Source organism: Acipenser ruthenus, chromosome 38 (assembly GCF_902713425.1).
Source record: "Acipenser ruthenus chromosome 38, fAciRut3.2 maternal haplotype, whole genome shotgun sequence".
Taxonomy (NCBI): domain Eukaryota; kingdom Metazoa; phylum Chordata; class Actinopteri; order Acipenseriformes; family Acipenseridae; genus Acipenser; species Acipenser ruthenus.
Genome location: NC_081226.1, coordinates 10,539,340 through 10,561,957, shown reverse-complemented (window position 1 = coordinate 10,561,957; position 22,618 = coordinate 10,539,340). Strand labels below are relative to the sequence as shown.

General features: G+C 38.3%; 2 protein-coding genes across 2 annotated transcripts in view; one reads left to right on the top strand and one right to left on the bottom strand.

Annotated features, from left to right (window-relative positions):
- The window catches only part of LOC117434191 (B-cell receptor CD22-like), a 10,460-nt gene extending 5,792 nt beyond the window's left edge, over positions 1–4,668 (top strand). Inside the window, exons 5-9 of the mRNA XM_059009083.1 lie at positions 1–1,121; positions 1,543–1,609; positions 2,013–2,128; positions 3,618–3,696; positions 4,330–4,668. The exon at positions 1–1,121 is cut by the window's left edge and continues 216 nt beyond it. Coding sequence (XP_058865066.1) covers positions 1–110 — 110 coding nt within the window. The 3' untranslated portion in view covers positions 111–1,121; positions 1,543–1,609; positions 2,013–2,128; positions 3,618–3,696; positions 4,330–4,668. The remainder of the gene's footprint in view (positions 1,122–1,542; positions 1,610–2,012; positions 2,129–3,617; positions 3,697–4,329) is intronic.
- An 865-nt stretch (positions 4,669–5,533) lies between these two features.
- On the bottom strand, positions 5,534–22,401 carry LOC117964782 (B-cell receptor CD22-like). Its single transcript, XM_059009068.1, has 10 exons — positions 22,349–22,401; positions 13,692–13,790; positions 12,361–12,729; positions 11,742–12,008; positions 11,296–11,565; positions 10,381–10,654; positions 9,164–9,259; positions 7,872–7,920; positions 6,823–6,935; positions 5,534–6,284 (listed from the first exon to the last, which is right to left on the bottom strand). The coding sequence occupies exons 2-10, from the start codon at positions 13,744–13,746 to the stop codon at positions 6,209–6,211; spliced, it is 1,569 nt and encodes a 522-aa protein (XP_058865051.1). The 5' UTR covers positions 13,747–13,790; positions 22,349–22,401; the 3' UTR covers positions 5,534–6,208.
- Positions 22,402–22,618: the final 217 nt, after the last annotated feature.

Sequence of the window (22,618 nt, the reverse complement as noted above, 5' to 3'; positions counted from 1 at the left end):
CTAACAATACTCTAGGCGTACAGAACTCTTCCTCGGTTCATCTGAGTGTGACAGGCAGGTATCGTGAGGAGACGGGTATTGAAGACTTGAAACAGCACTTAAACAATTAAAGATTTGCATTGTTCAAATAAAAAAAAAGGATAAATAAAATAAAGTCGTTTGCTAGAATTTGTTTTCAAAGGTTGTTCAAATATAGATATGATCTTTATCTTTTGACATTCATATTTCGCTTCATAATTACTCACATGTTTTTCACAATAGGTGATGGGGTAATTAGTGTTCCTAATGGTAAGAAGGCCACTTCTGATTGGATAGTAGAAGTGCAGTGTATGGCCCTGGAGAAAAGGTGCAGGGGAAACGCTTTCCCTTTATACTGTGAGAGAATTCAAATGAAATGACAGGCCTTTATTTTTATAGCATTAATTCAATGCAACCAATGGATTCTAGTTAGTAATATCTGTGCTGTGCTGTGCTGTGCTGATAATGCAAACCCTTTCTTCATTCTAGTTAGTAAAATCTGTGCTGATAATGCAAACCCTTTCTTTACTCTAGTTAGTAAGATCTGTGCTGTGCTGATAATGCAAACCCTTTCTTTACTCTAGTTAGTAAGATCTGTGCTGTGCTGATAATGCAAACCCTTTCTTTACTCTAGTTAGTAAGATCTGTGCTGTGCTGATAATGCAAACCCTTTCTTTACTCTAGTTAATAAGATCTGTGCTGTGCTGATAATGCAAACCCTTTCTTTACTCTAGTTAGTAAGATCTGTGCTGTGCTGATAATGCAAACCCTTTCTTTACTCTAGTTAGTAAGATCTGTTCTGTGCTGATAATGCAAACCCTTTCTTTACTCTAGTTAGTAAGATCTGTGCTGTGCTGATAATGCAAACCCTTTCTTTACTCTAGTTAGTAAGATCTGTGCTGTGCTGTGCTGGGAATGCAAACCCTTTCTTTACTCTAGTTAGTAAGATCTGTGCTGTGCTGATAATGCAAACCCTTTCCTTCTTTGTGTGTTTTCTTGTCTTGTACAGCGATCATGAGAATGAATATGTTAATATATGCAGTGGCTGGGAGTGTGCCTGTGATCATCTTGCTTATCCTGGTGATTATCATTTGCATCAAGCGGTGAGTACCTCAAATACCTCAAATGAATTAGAACTTGAAAGAATGTAAAGTTTCAGGCAGGAAACTAAACACAGCAGCAAATACGATCCTTTGATTGACAGGGAAGTATTGGCACCCAGTAACAAGCATGGAGTAGTGTAGGTTCAGGACTGCAGCTCCCACCTGCACCTCAGTCTTTATCAGCTACCCATGGCAATCAAGCCAGGTACATGAGCCCCTCCAGTCAGGGCTGTGCTTTCAGTTCACTTCCACCCCAGCCTGGTCTCGAACAGCTCAGTGGTGTCAGTCAGAATGTGGAGGCAGCTCCAGCGAGACAGAGAGCCACACCGAATCGACTTGAGGTCCCAGGACACATGATGACGTCCTCTGATAACAATGTCGTCACTCACTGAATAGCATTTTCTGTTTTAAACTTCAAAAGGAACAAGAAAGACCAACCAATCGAAAAAGTGAATGTGAAAAGCGAAGGAGGGAATCAGGAGCTCACGGTAACCCCAATTACTTATTAATAAACATGAAGGACCCCATATATATATAATACGGGTCTTAGCAACAGCAATCATTAATGCAATGGACTTCATGTCTGGTAGACCCAGTTTTCAGGAATTCACCTCAAAATAACCTTTATTAGGAGCCCCCTGTAAGGCTGGTAATAAATGTGCTGTTATGTTATTTTCAAGAAGATATTTACGCACTGCGAGAGTAAGGAAGTGGAATGATGAAACGGCGCTGCAAACTCAGTGTCATGTATATTTGCACAAACCATTCTGTCCGAGTGACTTCCTTTACAGACCCAGTTTGGTGTGTTCGTTGAATTATTCTTTTCTCAAGAGTCGAGATCTACTGCACGTTATGATTCACCTTTTATTCTTTTTTTTCTGTTTTTTGAAGGTTATAAATACAATATATGAAAATGTAAATGGATTGCCTTCTAGCGGAGGAACGCAAGAGCATGTAGAGGAGATACACTATGGATCCATCCAGTTCCAGGAGAGAAACCAGCCTCAGTAAATATAGATACATGTCTTTTTCTGATTGAAAGACCTTCCATTGCAATGCAGGTCACACAATGACCATTCACTGGTTCTGTACCAAGCGGATTGAATGGAAGGCGCATGACTTGACCAGTCAGTAGAATGGCAGGGGATTATATCGACAGTGATAACAAATCTACTGTTTCATCAAAATCGTATTTATTATTCTATACAGCCCGGTAATCCATGCAGTAAACAGTGACCTAGAATTAAGCAGCAAAGCAACTTGGCTAGTTAAAGTTATGATGGTGTTTGAATTAATTTGTGTTCTGCTTTATTAGGTTAACCACGATAAGAAAATTGAAATCAGTATAGTAGTAGCAGTACTTTTTTAAACACAAAAGAAAATGACAGACACACCACCTGCACTGCAAACACCACCAGTGCAGAAATACACACAAAACAGAGACAAGAAACACAGAGAACTAAACAGAGACAAGAAACACAGAGAACCAAACAGAGACAAGAAACACAGAGAACTAAACAGAGACAATAAAACACAGAGAACTAAACAGAGACAAGAAACACAGAGAACTAAACAGAGACAAGAAACACAGAGAACCAAACAGAGACAAGAAACCCAGAGAACCAAACAGAGACAAGAAACCCAGAGAACCAAAGAGACAAGAAACCCAGAGAACCAAACAGGGACAAGAAACCCAGAGAACCAAACAGAGACAAGAAACCCAGAGAACCAAACAGAGACAAGAAACCCAGAGATCCAAACAGAGACAAGAAACCCAGAGAACCAAACAGAGACAAGAAACCCAGAGAACCAAACAGAGACAAGAAACCCAGAGAACCAAACAGACAAGAAACCCAGAGAACCAAACAGAGACAAGAAACCCAGAGAACCAAACAGAGACAAGAAACCCAGAGAACCAAACAGAGACAAGAAACCCAGAGATCCAAACAGAGACAAGAAACCCAGAGATCCAAACAGAGACAAGAAACCCAGAGAACCAAACAGACAAGAAACCCAGAGAACCAAACAGAGACAAGAAACCCAGAGAACCAAACAGAGACGAGAAACCCAGAGAACCAAACAGAGACAAGAAAACCCAGAGAACCAAAGAGAGACAAGAAACCCAGAGAACCAAACAGAGACAAGAAACCCAGAGAACCAAACAGAGACAAGAAACCCAGAGAACCAAAGAGACAAGAAACCCAGAGAACCAAACAGAGACAAGAAACACAGAGAACAAGACAAAAAGACAATTAACTGGGTCTTTAAAACAAAAAGCAACTCAATAAAATAGTTTTTTTTAACAAAAAAAGGTGCCCTGCTACTTTAGAAAACAGAGCATGCTAAAAGAAAGCAAAAGGGTTAAAGATGTGTGTATTTGAAGTGTTTTAATCACTTCCTGGAAAGCACAATAATGTGTGTCCTCCCAGTATTATTATTGTGATGATTATTCTTCTTGTTGTTTAAACTCATTGTGTAATATTCTTGGTCTCTCAGCGCACCGATAGATGATAAGAACATCCCTTTAGAAGACTCTGTCATCTACAGCACAGTTGCCAAGCCAGTCAGCTGAACGGTATGAAATATCAATTTCGTCCTTCCTTCCTTTAGCTGTTAGGAAATGCATTGGGAGCTCATGGTTATGGTTATCACTGTTAGTAGATATCAGAGAACACAGAGTTTCAAAGTGTGCACTTTAGTTTCTTGATTTCTTGTGAATGCACCTGTGACAGGCTGACCGGGGTAAGGAGACTCAGAGTCAGGATGTGCAGAGAAAATAAAAGACTTTTAATTAAACAAAAAACACAAAACAAAAGGCACAATGGCCAACCAAAAAGACAAACACAAAAACAGGCTTTAAACATGAACTATCCAAAAAGAACCACTCACTCTCTCACACAGGTCTTCTCACACAGGTCTTCTCACACTCCCCAACCACTCCCTTTTATACAGGTGCCTGGGCTAATTGGGCAATTCGCACCTCATTAGCCCAGGCACATTCCACACATTCCTCACACCCCAAACTCACTCATATCCACTCTAAACAATACAAAAACACAAAACCACCACAAAATAGGCTGCACCCCATCACAGCCCCTCATGCAGTTCCTTATATTTTATTTTGTGTGTTTCTTCTGAACTCATTTCTCTTTCCATCGCTGTTATCTTGATTTTCTACCTGCTTCATTGCTTCTCCCTTTCTCTTTAGAAACGCAGGTTCACAATTGTGCAGCAATGCTGAGGAACACGCTGCAGTCATTCAAGATCTTTTGCCACGTATCCTCCTTCAAGCATTGGGACAGGTGAAGAAATGTCGAGCAACGGAAGGAGGGCACGTGCTTTACCAACACAGAGCCCTTGCTTACCAGAGTGTGAGCAACCCCAATCTGAGTCTTCACGAGCAGCATGTGTACATGCAGTTAAAATGTCACGACTCTCTGTCTCAAGGAAAGAAACGCAATGTCAGATTCTTGTGTAAAAGCAAAGCTCATTTATTAGTATTTGTTTCTTAAATCCACAAAGCAAGGTGACAGTCAGTAAATTACATTTAAAGACATAACGGTATGTAAAAAAATTAATTAAATGTTTTTCATATGAAATAAAGACATGTTTTAATATCTATATATCTTATAGCTGCAGAAAGCTCAGACCATATGCAGGGTGTGGTAACTTTATTAATATATAATGAATCAGTCCATTCTACTTTTATTCAAATTACACTGTTTATAGATTCACGAAAGATTATTCTTAACAGATGATTATAGCCAGCACATGATTACATTGGTTTACATTCATTGGATATTCAAGATACAGAAACATCACAAGTATTGCGACCCATTCTTCTAGTCGAATAATGCTAGTCTCCTAACTTGCAGTCAAAATAGTAATTAGCCATTTCTTTCAACTGGGGACACCCTTTCAGAACAGGTCTGGAGGTAGTTGTTAGTTCATTTCACCCGGGCAATTCAAATACGTGCAGCCCCCTCTAAGCTTATATGAGTTGCATCTCATTTGGCTCTTAATCTTATAGAATTCCTTGACTAAAATACCTGCTTCACATTAGCTGACACATCAATCTCACATAGAATGAACCTATACAATGGTAGACCAGTTTCCCATGCTAACCATGGATAATTTTAAGTCTGTTTAATAGGAAACTCTCACATACCCGAATACCAGCCTATCATTGGATTTCTTCCAAATGCATATCTATACACAGAATACAATATTAGATGTTTATTTTAAACCTTATGCATACATAATATTGAACCTGTGACAGCTGAAATGTGAGGCATGCTTTAGATTATGTGTACAGTAATTAACAAGGAGATTTATTTCTACAGCATAATGTTGATTCATGCCATGTTATAAAATCTCATTATCCTTCTTTAGTTACGTGTTTTATAACGCTGTATGTCCACAGTCTGTTAATCTCGTTTTAAACTTTGCAATACAGTTTATAGATTTTTATAAAACATCCTTTAGTTTGGGGATCTGCTCTGAATAGTTATATTCATATATTATAATACTCTTATGTTATTTTACAGTTTTCAAACTTGCCCTGCCATTCCCTGTTGCTGTTTCTAATCATCATGTAAACAGCACAGCTAACATCGTGCTTACAGATAGGACAGAGCCCTAATCTTAGATGTTCCCTTTACCACAGAACCACAGTATATACACATCTGACAACTGTGCTTTCCATTCAAAGCTCTGCTACTGTAAATAGTGTGTGTGGAGGGGGGGGGGGGGGACGGAGATCACACTGATTCTGTATTGAAAGACCACACTGATTCTGTATTGAGAGACCACACTGATTCTGTATTGAGAGACCACACTGATTCTGTATTGAGAGACCACACCGATTCTGTATTGAGAAAGCACACTGATTCTGTATTGAGAAAGCACACTGATTCTGTATTGAGAGACCACACTGATTCTGTATTGAGAGACCACACTGATTCTGTATTGAGAAAGCACACTGATTCTGTATTGAGAGACCACACTGATTCTGTATTGAGCCCCTCTGGGATCCCAGTGCTCTGATACATTTTGTGTATACATGATATATTAGTCAGGTCTCTACATTAAGTTTTATTGGCTGGTTTTGCCACAGTGCTGTAGATTACAGAAGCATCCTCCTCCTCTTCTTGGTGCTTATTCCTGTTTAAAAAGAAGCAACTTGTTAGCATTGAGTTTTCGTTTCAGTGCAAGTTTTACATTGCTGTGCTATTTTATGTGAGACTGGAATGAATGAATTGCTTGAGGAAATAATGAATTGTTAATAAAAACAATACTTAAATAGAAAGTCGCAGCCTCGTAACAGTTTCCACAAATCCATTTAAAGAAGTAGCGGTTCTTACTCTAGTTACATTCTACTGTCTCGCTGGGATTCTGTGACCATTACATTAAATGCTTCTAGAAAAGAAATGGAAAATGCATTTCGATATCTTCTCTCGAAAGCTATAACATTGTGAATCCGAATATTAAGTTTGTGTGAGGCTGCTAACTCAACCCAAGCCAAATGGTTAAAAAGAGTACAACCAATGATTCAGAATCAGAACTCAATAAGTAAAATCACAATGAATCAGTGCAACCCACTACCTCTCATGTGTTAATGCATACCTAAAGCTTAATGCAACACTGTACAAAACCCTGGCTAGGTGTATCAGTTACTAGAATGAACAGACTTGATACTTACCGCTCTGGGCTCTTGGGCTGGAAGTGAATGGCTGCGTACTGGATGTCATCTTCACCCGCTGGACCCTGCAGATTCGAATCTCCCACAATGTTAGAAATGTTATCCGTCCTGTCCTGGAGTACGGAAAATCACAGGACAATTACCAGACCAGCTGGGAGGAACACCAATCAGGACATGCAAACACAGCCCATGAAACCAAAGGGATATTGTTACAGATTAAAACAGATTGTATCTCTACCCATCCAAGTTAAAATACAATACAAGTTAAAAAGTGCCTAAAAGCCTTATCAGACAGGAATGTCTTTCTGGGAGATTTAAAGACTTCTAGAGGTTAAGAACAGCCTTCGTCAAATCATCCCATAGATATAAAGCTCTAACCAGCTGTGCCGGCACAGTACTTTTCATAAATAATCTTTACAATATATATATATGGGGCAATATCAGAAGACCTGTGCTAGCTGAACAACAGTTATTATTATTATTATTATTATTATTATTATTATTATTATTATTATTATTTATTTCTTAGCTGACGCCCTTATCCTGGGCGACTTACAATTGTTGCAAGATATCACATTATTTTTACATACAATTACCCATTTATACAGTTGGGTTTTTACTGGAGCAATCTAGGTACAGTACCTTGCTCAAGGGTACAGCAGCAGTGTCCCTCACCTGGGATTGGACCGACGACCCTCCGTTAGAGCCCTAACCACTACTCCACACTGCTGCCCTGTCCAGAGCCCTAACAACTACTCAACACTGCTGCCCTCAGTTACTTGAGGGTAAGGGCAAAGAGTTGCTTTGTGATAAAATACCATTGCCAGCAACTGGATTGTGTGTGTCTATTGTGCCCCGAGAAGGCATGAAATCCTTAAATGCTAGAAAAACTACAACAAACTCAGGATGAGCCAGGAAAACCACCGGCCTACGAGGAATCCAGTGTTTTTAATTCAGATTTAATGAAGCCTTCGATGTCTTAAAGGCCTGGTAAAGGGGGGGTGAAGACGGACGATGGAATGCCTCGTGATGTCATCCATGTCTTTTACCTGGCTTTCTGCATTGTTGAAACTTTCTTCAATTGATGGTTTATTCCTCCTTTTGAGAAAACAAGAAGATAGTGGCGTTCATGCTTGCACAAGAAACTTGTAAAGAAACTAAAAACAGTGTCATCCAGAATCAGAAGAGCCTCATCGGGTCTCCTTGAGGACGTAGAAATAAGAAGATGACACAGAATCATCGATGCCTGGCTCACAAGATAATATATATCACGATCTCCATGTTCAATTCAGCAGTGAGTTATTAAAGGGATAATGCACTCCAGCTTGTGTGTTGTGCTGGGACAACATCAAGCCTCGGATGGTTGGGCAGTCCGCAGGCCGAGTGAGTCCAACACCCGAGGCTTGATGTTATCCCAGCACCACACACAAGCTGGAGTGCATTATTCCTATTATACAATGGCTCACATTGTATAGCAAATAAGACCCATTTCATGTTTAAAAGTGATTTTAATTAAACAAATGTGAAAATAGCATTCTGCCTCTTAAAATAGTTCCTGTTTTCCATTTACAGCTGTAGTAAAGTATTTATGACATTTTAATAGATATACTAAAGTGCTATTTCAATGTAATGTAATGTTACGGTCCAGGGGCGGTTCATTTATGTGTCTGTTTAAGCCCGCTCTGAGCCCCACGTAACGGCTTATGCCATACAGCTCTCCGGAGCTATTTCTGACAGGCATACAATTGTCATAGAACTGCATTAAGGTGTTCTCATGACAGTTTCCAAGTCTATATTTGTGTTACTCTCAAGCGGAAGGGAGCTCAGTGACGTTTCGTGGATGCTTCATTTCTGTCAGATTCTATCTTATCTAGTCCCTCAGAGTCCATCTTCAGTTGTCTTTTTTTCAAATGTTTGTTTCTCTCATTGAGAGGTGCTGTCTGGTCTGCTCTGTGTTTGAAGGCTCTTTGCCAAACGAGATTTCCACAGTTGTCATGTTGTTTAAGGTACAATTAACTTCAGGAATTATGTAATTTATTCTGTGTTATTGACAGTAGTGGCGGATTGATATCTCATCTAGGTTTTCAGTGAGGAGGTTGCCGGTACTAGATCTGTGATGTCATGTTGGGATAACATCACGGGTCTAGTGCAAGGCTGACCAATCAGAGCTTAGGAATGTTATTTGCCATTGTATAATGGTGCATATTGCATGGTTATCTTCTGTAACCTACACTCATATCATTCCCAGACAGTCCGGGCTGCTGGTAAATTCACTGTACAGGGATCTTTATCTTCATCTTGTCCTGTATATCGATAGACTCAGAAGCTTTAACTCCCTTACCTCTTGATGAAAACGATGATCCCTAGCATTAGAATTCCAAAGGCTATGGAAGCTGCCACTATCGCCAGAATAGTTTTCATTCCTTCATTTGTTATTCTGGCTGAAATGAAATTAGAAACACGGTCAGCTTGGGTGTCAAGTCTCCAGAAACAGCAGGTGAAATGGATTCCCGATTCCTCAATGACCATCAAGGATATTATTATTATTATTATTATTATTATTTATTTCTTAGCAGACGCCCTTATCCAGGGCGACTTATAATTGTTACAAGATATCACATTATTTTTTTTTACATACAATTACCCATTTATACAGTTGGGTTTTTACTGGAGCAATCTACGTAAAGTACCTTGCTCAAGGGTACAGCAGCAGTGTCCCCCAGCTGGGATTGAACCCACGACCCTCCGGTCAAGAGTCCAGAGCCCTAACCACTACTCCACACTGCTAATCACATTGAACGTCTGGTAACCTAGACAATAACTTACATTTCACACTCATTGTTAAAAGAATGAGCTTTGGACAATAAGCTTCATATGATGCATTCTGTCTGTCTGTGTATCTAGCTAGGAAATGGTGATGTGTGTCGGGGGTAGTCTTCCATCCAGGACCTATGTTTTTCAATTTCTTTTATTGCTGGATTGATGGATTAATGACAGTGTTGTTGGGGTGTACTGTGTGTGATTTTATTGAAAGTATTCAATACAGTATATAATAGTGTTCATTAAAATGCCTCAGAGCCCTTCAAGTTGATTTCTTCAGATTTAAAGCTGCTGTTCTCAGCAGAAGCACAGCAGTACTTCCCAGAAGTTTGTTTGATTTCTTACTAACTAGAATACACTGGTTGCATTGAATTAATGCTATAAAAATAAAGGAGTGTCATTTCATTTGAATTCTCTCACAGTATAAAGGGAAAGCGTTTCCCCTGCACCTTTTCTCCAGGGCCATACACTGCACTTCTACTATCCAATCAGAAGTAGTCTTCTTACCATTAAGAACACTAATTACCTCATCACCTATTGTGTAAAACATGTGAGTAATTATGAAGCTAAATATGAATGTCAAAAGATAAAGATCATATCTATATTTGAACAACCTTTGAAAACAAATTCTATCAAACGACTTTATTTTATTTATCCTTTTGTTTTGTTTTGAACAATGCAAATCTTTAATTGTTTAAGTGCTGTTTCAAGTCTTCAATACCCATCTCCTCACGATACCTGCCTGTCACACTCAGATGAACCGAGGAAGAGTTCTGTGCGCCTAGAGAATTCTGAGCTTCACAATAATAATCTCCGCTGTTACTGGAGGTGATGCTGCTGAAATTGAGATGCTGCTGACGAGCTTTCTCCTCATCCCCATTTCCATCCCTCCTGAACCAGGTGTAGCTGCTGACTGGTGGGTTTGCATTGCTGGTGCAGGTCAGCGTCACTGAGCTCCCTTCCACTATTCCACCGGGAGCCCTGACTGAGGCGGAGGTGTTCTTCGGGGAGTCTGAAAGTCAGCACAGAATGATCAGATACTTTGTTTCAGTAGGATACCCTTTAATGTATTGAACTCAATAAGCAAGGGCATGTAAGGCAAACACAACGTCATTGATTGAAAGTATTCAATACGGTATATAATAGTGTTCATTAAAATGCCTCAGAGCCCTTGTTCACTATACTCACAATTCACAATCAAGTTGATTTCTTCAGATTTAATGCTGCTGTTCTCAGCAGAAGCACAGCAGTACTTCCCAGAAGTTTGTTTGATTTCTTACTAACTAGAATACACTGGTTGCATTGAATTAATGCTATAAAAATAAAGGAATGTCATTTCATTTGAATTCTCTCACAGTATAAAGGGAAAGCGTTTCCCCTGCACCTTTTCTCCAGGGCCATACACTGCACTTCTACTATCCAATCAGAAGTAGTCTTCTTACCATTAGGAACACTAATTACCCCATCACCTATTGTGTAAAACATGTGAGTAATTATGAAAAGAACATATCTATATTTGAACAACCTTTGAAAACAAATTCTAGCAAACGCCTTTATTTTATTTATCCTTTTGTTTTGTTTTGAACAATGCAAATCTTTAATTGTTTAAGTGCTGTTTCAAGTCTTCAATACCCGTCTCCTCACGATACCTGCCTGTCACACTCAGATGAACCGAGGAAGAGTTCTGTGCGCCTAGAGAATTCTTAGCTTCACAATAATAATCTCCGCTGTTACTGGAGGTGATGCTGCTGAAATTGAGATGCTGCTGATGAGCTTTCTCCTCATCCCCATTTCCATCCCTCCTGAACCAGGTGTAGCTGCTGACTGGTGGGTTTGCATTGCTGGTGCAGGTCAGCGTCACTGAGCTCCCTTCCGCTATTCCACCGGGAGCCCTGACTGAGGCGGAGGTGTTCTTTGGGGAGTCTGAAAGTCAGCACAGAATGATCAGATACTTTGTTTCAGTAGGATACCCTTTAATGTGTTTGACTCAATAAGCAAGGGCATGTAAGGCAAACACAACGTCATTGATTGAAAGTATTCAATACGGTATATAATAGTGTTCATTAAAATGCCTCAGAGCCCTTGTTCACTATACTCACATTTCACAATCAAGTTGATTTCTTCAGATTTAATTCTGCTTTTCTCAGCAGCAGCACAGCAGTACTTCCCAGAATGCTCATAAGAAACATTAAACTGAAGTTTGTTTGATTTCTCGTTGCTGATTGGCTGCCCCTCCCTGTACCAGACAAAGCTGCTCTCACTCAGGGTGCAGCGGTCAAAGCCACAGGTCAGGGAAACGAAAGATCCTTCTTTCACAGTATGATCTGGAACAGGAGGGTCCAGGGTAACCTTGGGCTCTTCATGGACTAAAAAGACATGTTAGTTAATGAACAAACACTCAATTCTAAAATCAGAGAAAAAACAAACCCACAAACATCTCAGCCCAGTAAGCACACATTCAGACATGGTCAGTGTTTACAAACCATTGGATTAAACAAAGATTATTCAGTTTAACTCAAATTCCTGCAAATCCATTCAGTTACAGGGGAGCTTGGTGACAAATCATCTTAATCACACCCCTAGAGACCTGCTAAAAGGCATTAATAATAATAATAATAATAATAATAATAATAATAATAATAATAATAATAATAATAATAATAAGGGCTTGGGCTTATTAAAATATATTATTGTTGGAAACGTTTCAGAAACACTCACCAATTACTGAAAGGGACACTCCAGAGGCACCAGTCCATTTACCATCAGGTTGATTTGTTTCAAATCTAAAATAATATCTGCCAGCATCAGTGCTTTGCAGATCACGTATCTGTAGCGTGCAGTTCTTCACTTTGTTCCCCAGATACTCTGTCCGGTTTTCATATTCAGGACTCACATTGATCCCAGTGCTGTCATACACGTATCTGTCTCGATCAGTAATACCGAACCACTTCACAGTTACTACAGTTAAAACTGTGCCCTTAAAGCTTTCAGGATAATCATATGTACAGGGTATGACCACAGAGGATCCTCTCAATGCACACATCTCTTGCGGAGGATAATGCACTCCCCAGTCACCACCCTGAACAGCTGAAAAAGATTACATTGTGAACATCAACATGGAATAACATATCATTCAACATGCTTACTTCAAAAAGACATGTGTCTCTGTGTCTATAGAATAATGCAGATACATTGAGGAGAGGAAGGAAAGGACTGAGGAAAAGATCCCAGACTGTATTAAAACTACTGCCTGCACATGACTATTCATGAATACATTATTGAATCTGAAACCAGGGAATTAAAATCAAACCCTGTAAGGATATACAGCAGCTGCTTGAGATCCTGTTTCATGTTGATATTCACTCACATGGTTTATGTGTGTGATTCAGATTAGGGGAGTCCTCAATGGTAAGGCAAGGTCTCAGCATTGTTGTTAATGCAGTCGTGTTTTCCAGGAATCTGATGCTATGTCTGGGTGTGATTGTAAAGCTCCACAGCACAAGACAGTACTGCATGTGTTAAATGGGTGCTGTTCTTGTGTGTATTCCACAGACACGCTGTCCGCTGTTTGAAGGCAGGACTCACATCCTGCTTTTCAATGGGTTTCTTTTTCAATTGAAGATGATAAGTGCCATGCCAGGGTAACATATTGTCAATGAACCAAAATCCATGATAATGAGGGCTTTTCTTACTGAGTTCAAACAGAGCTTGAGAATGACATGTTTAACAGCTCTAGTGCTAGCAGGAGCTGCCTGCTGCTCAACAGGCTTACAGAGTGTCAGTGTGAACGGGTTTGAACAGTGGAGGCTGCACTGCGGAGGGTGTGCTAAACAGACACCAGTTACATGGAGTTTATTAAAAACACTGTAGCACACCCCAGTTTAAAACACTTGCATATCCTGTCAGAATGTTCCACTTGTTTTAAATATCCACACAATGTACTGTCACTGTGTAATAATAATAATAATAATAATAATAATAATAATAATAATAATAATAATAATAATAATAATAAGCTCTAAACATACTTTATAAAGTAGCAGGCTTACCAGGCACATTGTAAAGACTGGTCACGAGTATGCAGAATATTTCTTTGAGGAACATCGTTGCTCGTTTCAGTTTGTGATTTTTATTTGTATTTTTTTATTCTGATAGAGGGAAACAAAAGAAATGTAATGTAATTACACATAAACAATGAATGTGCAATTCTGCATGTATCGTATGTTATTTAAACATGTATCTTTGTATTCAAAATCCCTGCAGAATGACAATATACCTTGACAGAAATGTAAAATAGTGCAGATTACTGTATAGTCTAATATGGGATTATGAATGTATAATTAAACACAGTCAAACATGGTTCTACTTTATTTCAGAGTCACTTGTTTCGTTACAGTTTACTTCAAATACAATAACAGAGGATGCTCATTTGGTGTCAATAGTTTGTAAATATATATTAATATATTTACAAAGTAGGCTGTGTGGTCCAGTGGTTAAAGAAAGGGGCTTGTAACCAGGAGGTCCCCGGTTCAAATCCCACCTCAGCCACTGACTCATTGCGTGACCCTGAGCAAGTCACTTAACCTCCTTGTGCTCCGTCTTTCGGGTGAGACGTAATTGTAAGTGACTCTGCAGCTGATGCATAGTTCACACACCCTAGTCTCTGTAAGTCACCTTGGATAAAGGCGTCTGCTAAATAAACAAATAATAATAATAATAAAAAAAACAAGTTGAATGAAAAAAAATCTAATTTGCTAAACACTGTTTACCCGATTGCAATCAGCGCTATGCTTTAAGAACACAAGAAAGTTTACAAACGAGAGGAGGCCAGTCAGCCCATCTTGCTCGTTTCGTTGTTAGTAGCTTATTGATCCCAGAATCTCATCAAGCAGCTTCTTGAAGGATCCCAGGGTGTCAGCTTCAACAGAGGGGTCTCGGGTTCGCGTCCGCCCTCCGCCAGTGTGTTGATTGCGGGGCAGGGGTGCAACCAGGATTTTCAACCCGGAGGGGGTGGGGCTCAGGTTACCTGCCAAGTTGCAGGTCCTTCTGGAATCGTCTGAAAGCCTTTTAATGTGTTTGTTTTTTAAAGCATTTAAATACAAAACCATAACACAACGTGTATACAGGCTTGTCTTATTTATTATCTGTCCTGCGGTTGCCTTTAATTTATTGTTCTGCACGTACTACTGCTTTGTAGATGTAGAATTCGCGAATGTAAACATCTAACACTAGTACGTACAGTACTCTTTCAAATACACGTGTTATGATTTTGAATGTGCGGGTCTTCAGGGCGCTATTATTGTCATTGCTTGCGCCCCGGCTCCTCTTTCTTTATGAAGCGCTGTCTGTTTTAACCTTGTACAAAGCACAATTGTCTTGGTGTTTTTTTTTTTTTTTTTAAATATATTTCAAATGCTTTTAAATCAAAATGTATGTCTGTATGCATGAATATCATCTTTAAAAGAAATGTAAAATGAATGAAAAAAGAATGGGTTTAAATGTAAAAAAATGTAAAATCTCAATAAAAGAGTATTTAATTTCAACTAGAAGCGAACCGTGAATTTTTCTAAATTGGGAAACGTTGCTGTATCACCTACATACGTAGTTTTGATTGGTTATTATTATTATTATTATTATTATTATTATTATTATTATTATTATTATTATTATTATTATTATTATTATTATTATTTATTTCTTAGCAGACGCCCTTATCCAGGGCGACTTACAATCGCAAGCAAATACATTTCAAGTGTTACAATACAAGTAATACAATAAGAGCAAGAAATACAATAATTTTTGTTCAAGTGTGACAAACCACAATTCAATAATACAGCAGATAATAGTGATAGTTACATCAGGATATGATTAAATAGTGATAGTTACATCAGGATGTGATTAAATACAAAGTACTACAGATTTAAACACTTGGCAGATTACAGTATTCTGAAGTACAGGATTAAATGCAGTAAAATAGGGGGCAGATAAGAGCAAAATAAAGCACATTTACATGAAGGGTGATAGTGTCCCAGGATACAAACAGAGGAGTTCTACAGGTGCTGTTTGAAGAGGTGAGTCTTAAGGAGGCGCCGGAATGTGGTCAGGCACTGGGCAGTCCTGACATCTGTAGGAAGGTCGCAAGGTTGCATTTTGTCAGCTAGCTTTTGTACGTGTGGTTTTGAATGGTCGCATTTGGTCAGCTGTGTAAATGGTTTCATTGGGCGGAAGGGAAGCGGTGTTTGGCGCAGTCAGTGCTTCCGTGCAGTACATATAGACGCGACTGTATCGTGAATGTGTAGTCGGTAATATAATAATACCGAACAGCAACACAAATGTAATCGCGTCTATGGCTAAGGGGGGTTCAAGAGGTGCAATGAACCTGGACCCAGGACACAGGGAGCCCAGAAAACACAAAGCCGATTTGGTTTACAGTAGTGTTTCTATTAAAAGAGATATCCTAGAGACAGTATATCGCACTTACGAATTTAAAAACGTGATCGCTTAATTTTCAGAAGTCTCTGGTTAACATGTGCTCCGCACGCGTCATTTTTTTCCTCACCCGTATTGTGATTGGATACAAACTGAGATGCTGCGGCTGCTGTGATTGGATACAAACGGAGAGGCGGCGGCTGCTGTGATTGGATACAAACTGAGATGCTGCGGCTGCTGTGATTGGATACAAACTGAGAGGCGGCGGCTGCTGTGATTGGATACAAACTGAGAGTCGGCGGCTGCTGTGATTGGATACAAACTGAGAGGCCGCGGCTGCTGTGATTGGATACAAACTGAGAGGCGGCGGCTGCTGTGATTGGATACAAACTGAGAGGCGGCGGCTGCTGTGATTGGATACAAACTGAGAGGCGGCGGCTGCTGTGATTGGATACAAACTGAGAGGCGGCGGCTGCTGTGATTGGATACAAACTGAGAGGCGGCGGCTGCTGTGATTGGATATAAACTGAGAGGCCGCGGCTGCTGTGATTGGATACAAACTGAGATGCTACGGCTGCTGTGATTGGATACACAGGAAATAAGTTAGCATTTGCTTTTTTGATCATTTCTACGCATGCGCGAGTCCTAGACCTTAAAGGCAAGGTTAAGCCGTCGCCATTTTCTGTCTGTGAACTTTAATTGAGAACAGACTTGTTATTGTGATCTTTCCAATGTGTCGAGTAAATTGTTTTAAAAGCTACATTATGTGTGGTAAAAATCGAAAACACGGCGCTGTATTATTATTATTATTATTATTATTATTATTTATTTCTTAGCAGACGCCCTTATCCAGGGCGACTTACAATCGTAGGCAAAAACATTTCAAGCGTTACAATACAAGTAATACAATAAGAGCAAGAAATACAATAACTTTTGTTCAAGTAAAGTACAAGTTTGACAAACCTCAATTCAATAATACAGCAGATAATAGTGATAGTTACATCAGGATATGATTAAAATAGTAATAGTAGCTGTAATAGTAATAACATGTATTTCATATTACAGGTGTCCCTCGTTATACCGCCAGCTATTCTATGTGAACAAGTGTCACCAATATAAAAACAGGGCTATTTTTACACGTTATATCACCACCCCGCCGCCCGCCGCCCGCCGCCCGCCGCCCGCCACCCGCCAACTTCCCAAGAAAAGCAATCGTAAATATAAGCATTGTAGTTTCTCTCATTGTAGCGCCAGCAAAATAATAATGGCCAATTAAAACATCAAAGTTATTATGCACTTAAACTTGGACTCGCTTTCCTAATTCGTTGTTAACTGAACGTTCACACCAACGTCATCAACACTGCCGCTCCCAAAGCAAAACTGAAAGTACGACATGGCGAGTAGACCCTGCATTTAACACCAGAGCAAAAGAAACAAATCTGCATGCATGCGTCTGAAAATAAAAAAGCAGGACATTGCAAATGTTTTCTCGCCTAAGTGAGGCATAGACTGTTATCGAAGGACAATTGGAGACATTGTAATGGATAAACACAAATAGCTTAATGGAACGGGTCGGTTTGTTTAAGCTGAAAAAGGCTGGAAGCAGTCTAAAAAAGTGACTTTTATAAACCACAGTAAAAAATAAATAAATAAATTAAAAGTATGTAGAGGTTTGTTGTTTAAGAACAAGTTTTGCACAAATGAAGGTAGACTTAAATTAAAGCATCGGTTTTGTAAGCAGAATAGTTTTTTTTTTTAATTTTCGTTTTAAAAAGTGTTTTGTCTGTGCAACGTTTTATTTTTTAACTGCTTAAAAAAGAATGCTGTTGGGCATAAATTGCTTTGAAATAAATAGATGGCATCGTTCAATGGGGGATAGTATTCAGCAGGCTTACAGTCGTGCTGCAAACACTAAAGTTCAAATTACCAGTGAAAGAAATTGTTGTTTTGGTGATTTGACACTAAATGAGTGTTTATTTTATTATTATTATTTTTATTTTTTTAAGTATAAACAGTTCCTCAAAAGTAACCGTGTATGTTTCATACAGATGGGAAAAGATGATAAAACGTCACACTATCCTACTGTTGTAAAGTAGGCCTACTAGTGACGTTTTATCATCTAGTACTGTTTTATTAAAATTACCTGGATACTGTAATTGTATAACCCCCCCCCCCCCCCCCCAAAAAAAAAAACGTTTGAATTTATTGCAAACATAGAAGGTTGTGTCTGTGTGCGTGTGTGCGTGCGTGCGTGTGTGCGTGCGTGCGTGGTTTTTACCCTCACTATACGGCACTTTATTACCCATGCCCTTACCAGGTGGTATAAAGAGGGTTGACTGTATTATTTAATAATAGGTTCACTTTAGGCTGCGTAGTTTACAGAGATTACATTTCATCGCTGGATACTTTATGTTACAGGTTTTCTTCGTACACGTACTTGCAATATATTTGCAAATACAGAGAAAGAGAAATAAATACAATGCATGCATTCTTTTTTTGTATATGGATTATGACATAAGCAGAAATAATCTATCATTTGTCGTGCGATTTATTTTTTATATTTGTGTTTAAAATGTAATAACAGTTTCTAATACGGCATACGATCTATTATTTAATAATAGGTGTAAAGTTTAATTTCCAGTTTACAAAGACGTGGCAAACTCTCCCCAGACTTGTCATTTTAAATTTGTAATCGCCACGGATATTTATATTAGGTTTTCTTCGTACAAATAATACAGAGAAAGAGAAATAAACACATGTATAATTTGTACGCATTGCCATACTGTATCAGAAACCATTATGCATTTGTCTTGAGATTTATTTTGATGTGCAATTATATTTAATTTAAAATGTGTCGAGCTATCTGAATAATTAGTGCAGTATTTGGTGCTGTGTGAACCAACCAGGATTACAGATGTTCATATAAATAATTTAACTGCACTTTAGGACGGTGTGTATAGGAAGCCAATCGTTTTGTGCGTTTCTCAAATTATATATACACCTTAAAACACCATCCTCCATTAAAAAACGTTTTTTTTATATTAAAACAGGTTTACATATCCCACGTAGACTTGATTAAAACGTCAAACAGTACTCTCTACGTGAAGAAAAGTGTTTGTACCCGCTTTCCCACTCAATTTATTGAAAAGGTTCAAAGTCACCGCGCAATTTGCCGTGAAAATAATATAGCTTTGTTGAAGTGAGCCCAGATAAACACTTATTAAACACTGGTTTGCTTACGCCACAGTCCACGACATTTTTGAAAGGAAACACCCATTTGGCAAGTAGTGATTTTAACTATGCATAGACACAAATTATACCGACAAAATAATGTTTTTAAAATATTTATTTATGTTTAAAAAAAATACAGCGAGCAATTTCCTGAAGGTAAAATGTATTTATAATAAAACATAAACGTAAATATACATTACGATAAATGTCACCTTTTTAAACAAACAAAAAATACAGTCTGCGATACACTTCGATAAATGACAACAGATTTAAACAAAGATTACTGTCTGCAATTAAATACCTGTTTTCGTTTCTCAAAAAAAAAATGCAAATGACGTCCTGTAATTTTGGAAGAATCTCCACAGAGAACCTTGCCTTTAAGGTCTAACATTCGCGCATGCGTAGAAAGGCTCAAAAAGGCAAATGCGGCTGTAATGTAATAGGTTGGATTGTTATGGTGGTACCGTATTATTTATTCTCTTTTATATTAGTTTTGTAATGTTGTTGAAGCTGACACCCTGGGATCCTTCAAGAAGCTGCTTGATGAGATTCTGGGATCAATAAGCTACTAACAACCAAACGAGCAAGATGGGCTGAATGGTCTCCTCTCGTTTGTAAACTTGCTTATGTTCTTATGTTCTTAAGACGTTAAACATACAATTAAAAATCAAAACAAAGACCTGTTTCCATAGTGTAATATGGAAACTGAGCTATGTCAGGGCAAATCGTTCTATCTGTGATCTTCCTTTCTGCTGAACTAGCCTCCTGTAAACTGGAGATATTTGAAAATCGTTACCTACAAAAAATATTTGTAATTAGAATAAATGCAATGTTAGCATCTTGTTACCAATACAGACGAGTTGTTGCAACTGTAATACAGCTGAATGTATTGTTTATTTCGGCTTTCAAAATAGTTCGGAAATCGTTTAAAAAGTGGTACATCGTGGAAACAGCACAGGGGTAGGATGACGCAGATGCAGTTTCACCATGCTGGGAATTTGAATACACAACGTTTCCGACAGATTCTTTTTTTAAAATTATGTGACAGAAGTGCAAACATTATTTAAAACATTATTTTGGAAATCGTGTGCATTATCGATAGTTAACGTGGGCGTTTTGCTCCTCCAGCGATTGAAACTTCCCTTAGTTTGCAAATACAGTCGGATTTCTTTTCTAAGAGTGCCGTTATTTGACACTGCCACGCTCTAATACAGTAAACAAAACGGTTATGCTTTATTTAAACCATTGATTATACTTTTCAATCTGTATGTTTTGAGAGCAAATAAAGATTACAAAATATATTTATGTAAGATATAGGGGAAAAAAACATTTTAATATTTAGTTATTTAATAAGTTACCGGGACACGCATTTTCATTTATTACATTTCTATAAGAAATATGGGTCGGTTGTAGTTGAAACTGAATCAGATTAAATAGGAAACTACGCTCAGCACTGTCTAAAACATACAAAGTTTATACTGTATTTTTGCCCCAGTGGGAAAGAATTCCTGGCTCTGCAAACAAATCTCTGCAAACAATTGCAGACTAACTGAATCACACTGTAAACAGTTTGATTAAAACTTAAATTCGATATATCGTAAAACAAACAAACACAAAAATGAATGTTTATATAGAGCTTTCTTTTTTTGCGGTTTGTTGTCAGTATAGTTCAGTAGTGCTGTTTTGTATTTACATAATGCTTTTTATTTGGTCTAACCTTGTTGCTTCAGGGGCCCCAAAATCACCTCTTGAACCCCCCATGGAAAACACTAGCCCCTGCCTCGCCTGCCTGCGTGAACCGAGATCGCTACAATAGTATTATTATTATTATTATTATTATTATTATTATTATTATTTATTTATTTCTTAGCAGACGCCCTTATCCAGGGCGACTTACGATTGTTACAAGATATCACATTATACATTATTTCACATTATACAGATATCACATTATTTATTTATTTTTACATACAATTACCCATTTATACAGTTGGGTTTTTACTGGAGCAATCTAGGTAAAGTACCTTGCTCAAGGGTACAACAGCAGTGTCCCCCACTGGGGATTGAACTCATGACCCTCTGGTCAAGAGTCCAGAGCCCTAACCACTACTCCACACTGCTGCCCTATAACAGTGTTTAACCTGATTTCAAAGATATCCACTTGGAGTTGTCAATCCTGAAATAGGGACTTGATGCATAGGTTCTATATATTAACTAACAATTAACAAATAAACATGTTCGTATGTAAGCGAGCAAGTTAATGAGAAATCCATACAATTTTAAAAGCCCTTAAACACGAGTGATGTGCATTAGTCTAAATCCTGTTGAATTGTATATTGTGTTGTGGTAAGTAAGCATTTGTCTTCCTGAATAAATCAGTAAATCTATATTTTCCCATACTGTACAGCTACGGTCAAAAGGGTTGCATCACCTGTAGAATTTTATGATTGAGACATATTATTATTTTTTATTAAATGGTGTTAATTAAAAAAAAAATAACACCATGTAATAATATATATATATATATATATATATATATATATATATATATATATATATATATATATATATATATATATATATATATATATGATATCGCAAAAGTCTATCGGAAGCCATAACAGTATTTCATGTTAGCTATCAAAATGTCAATTTGTTGTCAGTTTTTCGTTAAGTATATGGAAAACTACAAAGCGGTGTGCAATTCAATACATTCACGTAACGTTATTCTGCAGCTTTCATTCGACTTCATGAAGCAAGATGAGTTAACTCTGTAGGGTGCTGCAAATCGTTTGTCCAGAGCTGTATATGATCTGTGCTTGATCAATAAATAAAGGGTGCACGGAGTATACAGGGAGATCGGGAATGAAACCCAGGACGTGTGGAGTCGGTTATCCTGTCCAGGGAGAGCGCTCTGTCCACCTGCAGTGGAGGTGTCAGGGTCCGAGCACCGCGCAATAAGAAATACATAACAAAGGAAACACAACAATGTGCAGCACGCAGCACTGCAGTCTCTTATTTAACATCACAAGGGAATGTTACTCACCAGCTTGACTGAGATAAAGTGCAGTAATCCGAGGCTGTAAGATCCCCAGTGCTCACTGACTCAGCTTAGGGAGATGTGTAGAAATATGAACACAATTTGGAGAAGTGGTTTGTAGATACTTCTCTGAAAACGTGTTATTTCTTAAAACAATTTACAAGTCTAATTTTCCAGGAACTCGCAATGGTGCTGTTTCTCAGCTGGGTTTCACAGTTTTATTATAGCATAGCCAGCCTTTAAAGCTGTCAAAAAAAAAGAGTTCTTCTTTTTGTG

Coding starts and splice junctions, on each gene's coding strand:
- LOC117964782 (XM_059009068.1), bottom strand. CDS start 13,746: ATGTTCCTCAAAGAAATATTCTGCATACTCGTGACCAGTCTTTACAAT. Junction 9,260..10,380: donor CATCTGAGTGTGACAGGCAG/GTATCGTGAGGA, acceptor CATTTCAGCCAG/AATAACAAATGAAGGAATGA. Junction 6,285..6,822: donor CAGCCCAAGAGCCCAGAGCG/GTAAGTATCAAG, acceptor CTTTTTAAACAG/GAATAAGCACCAAGAAGAGG.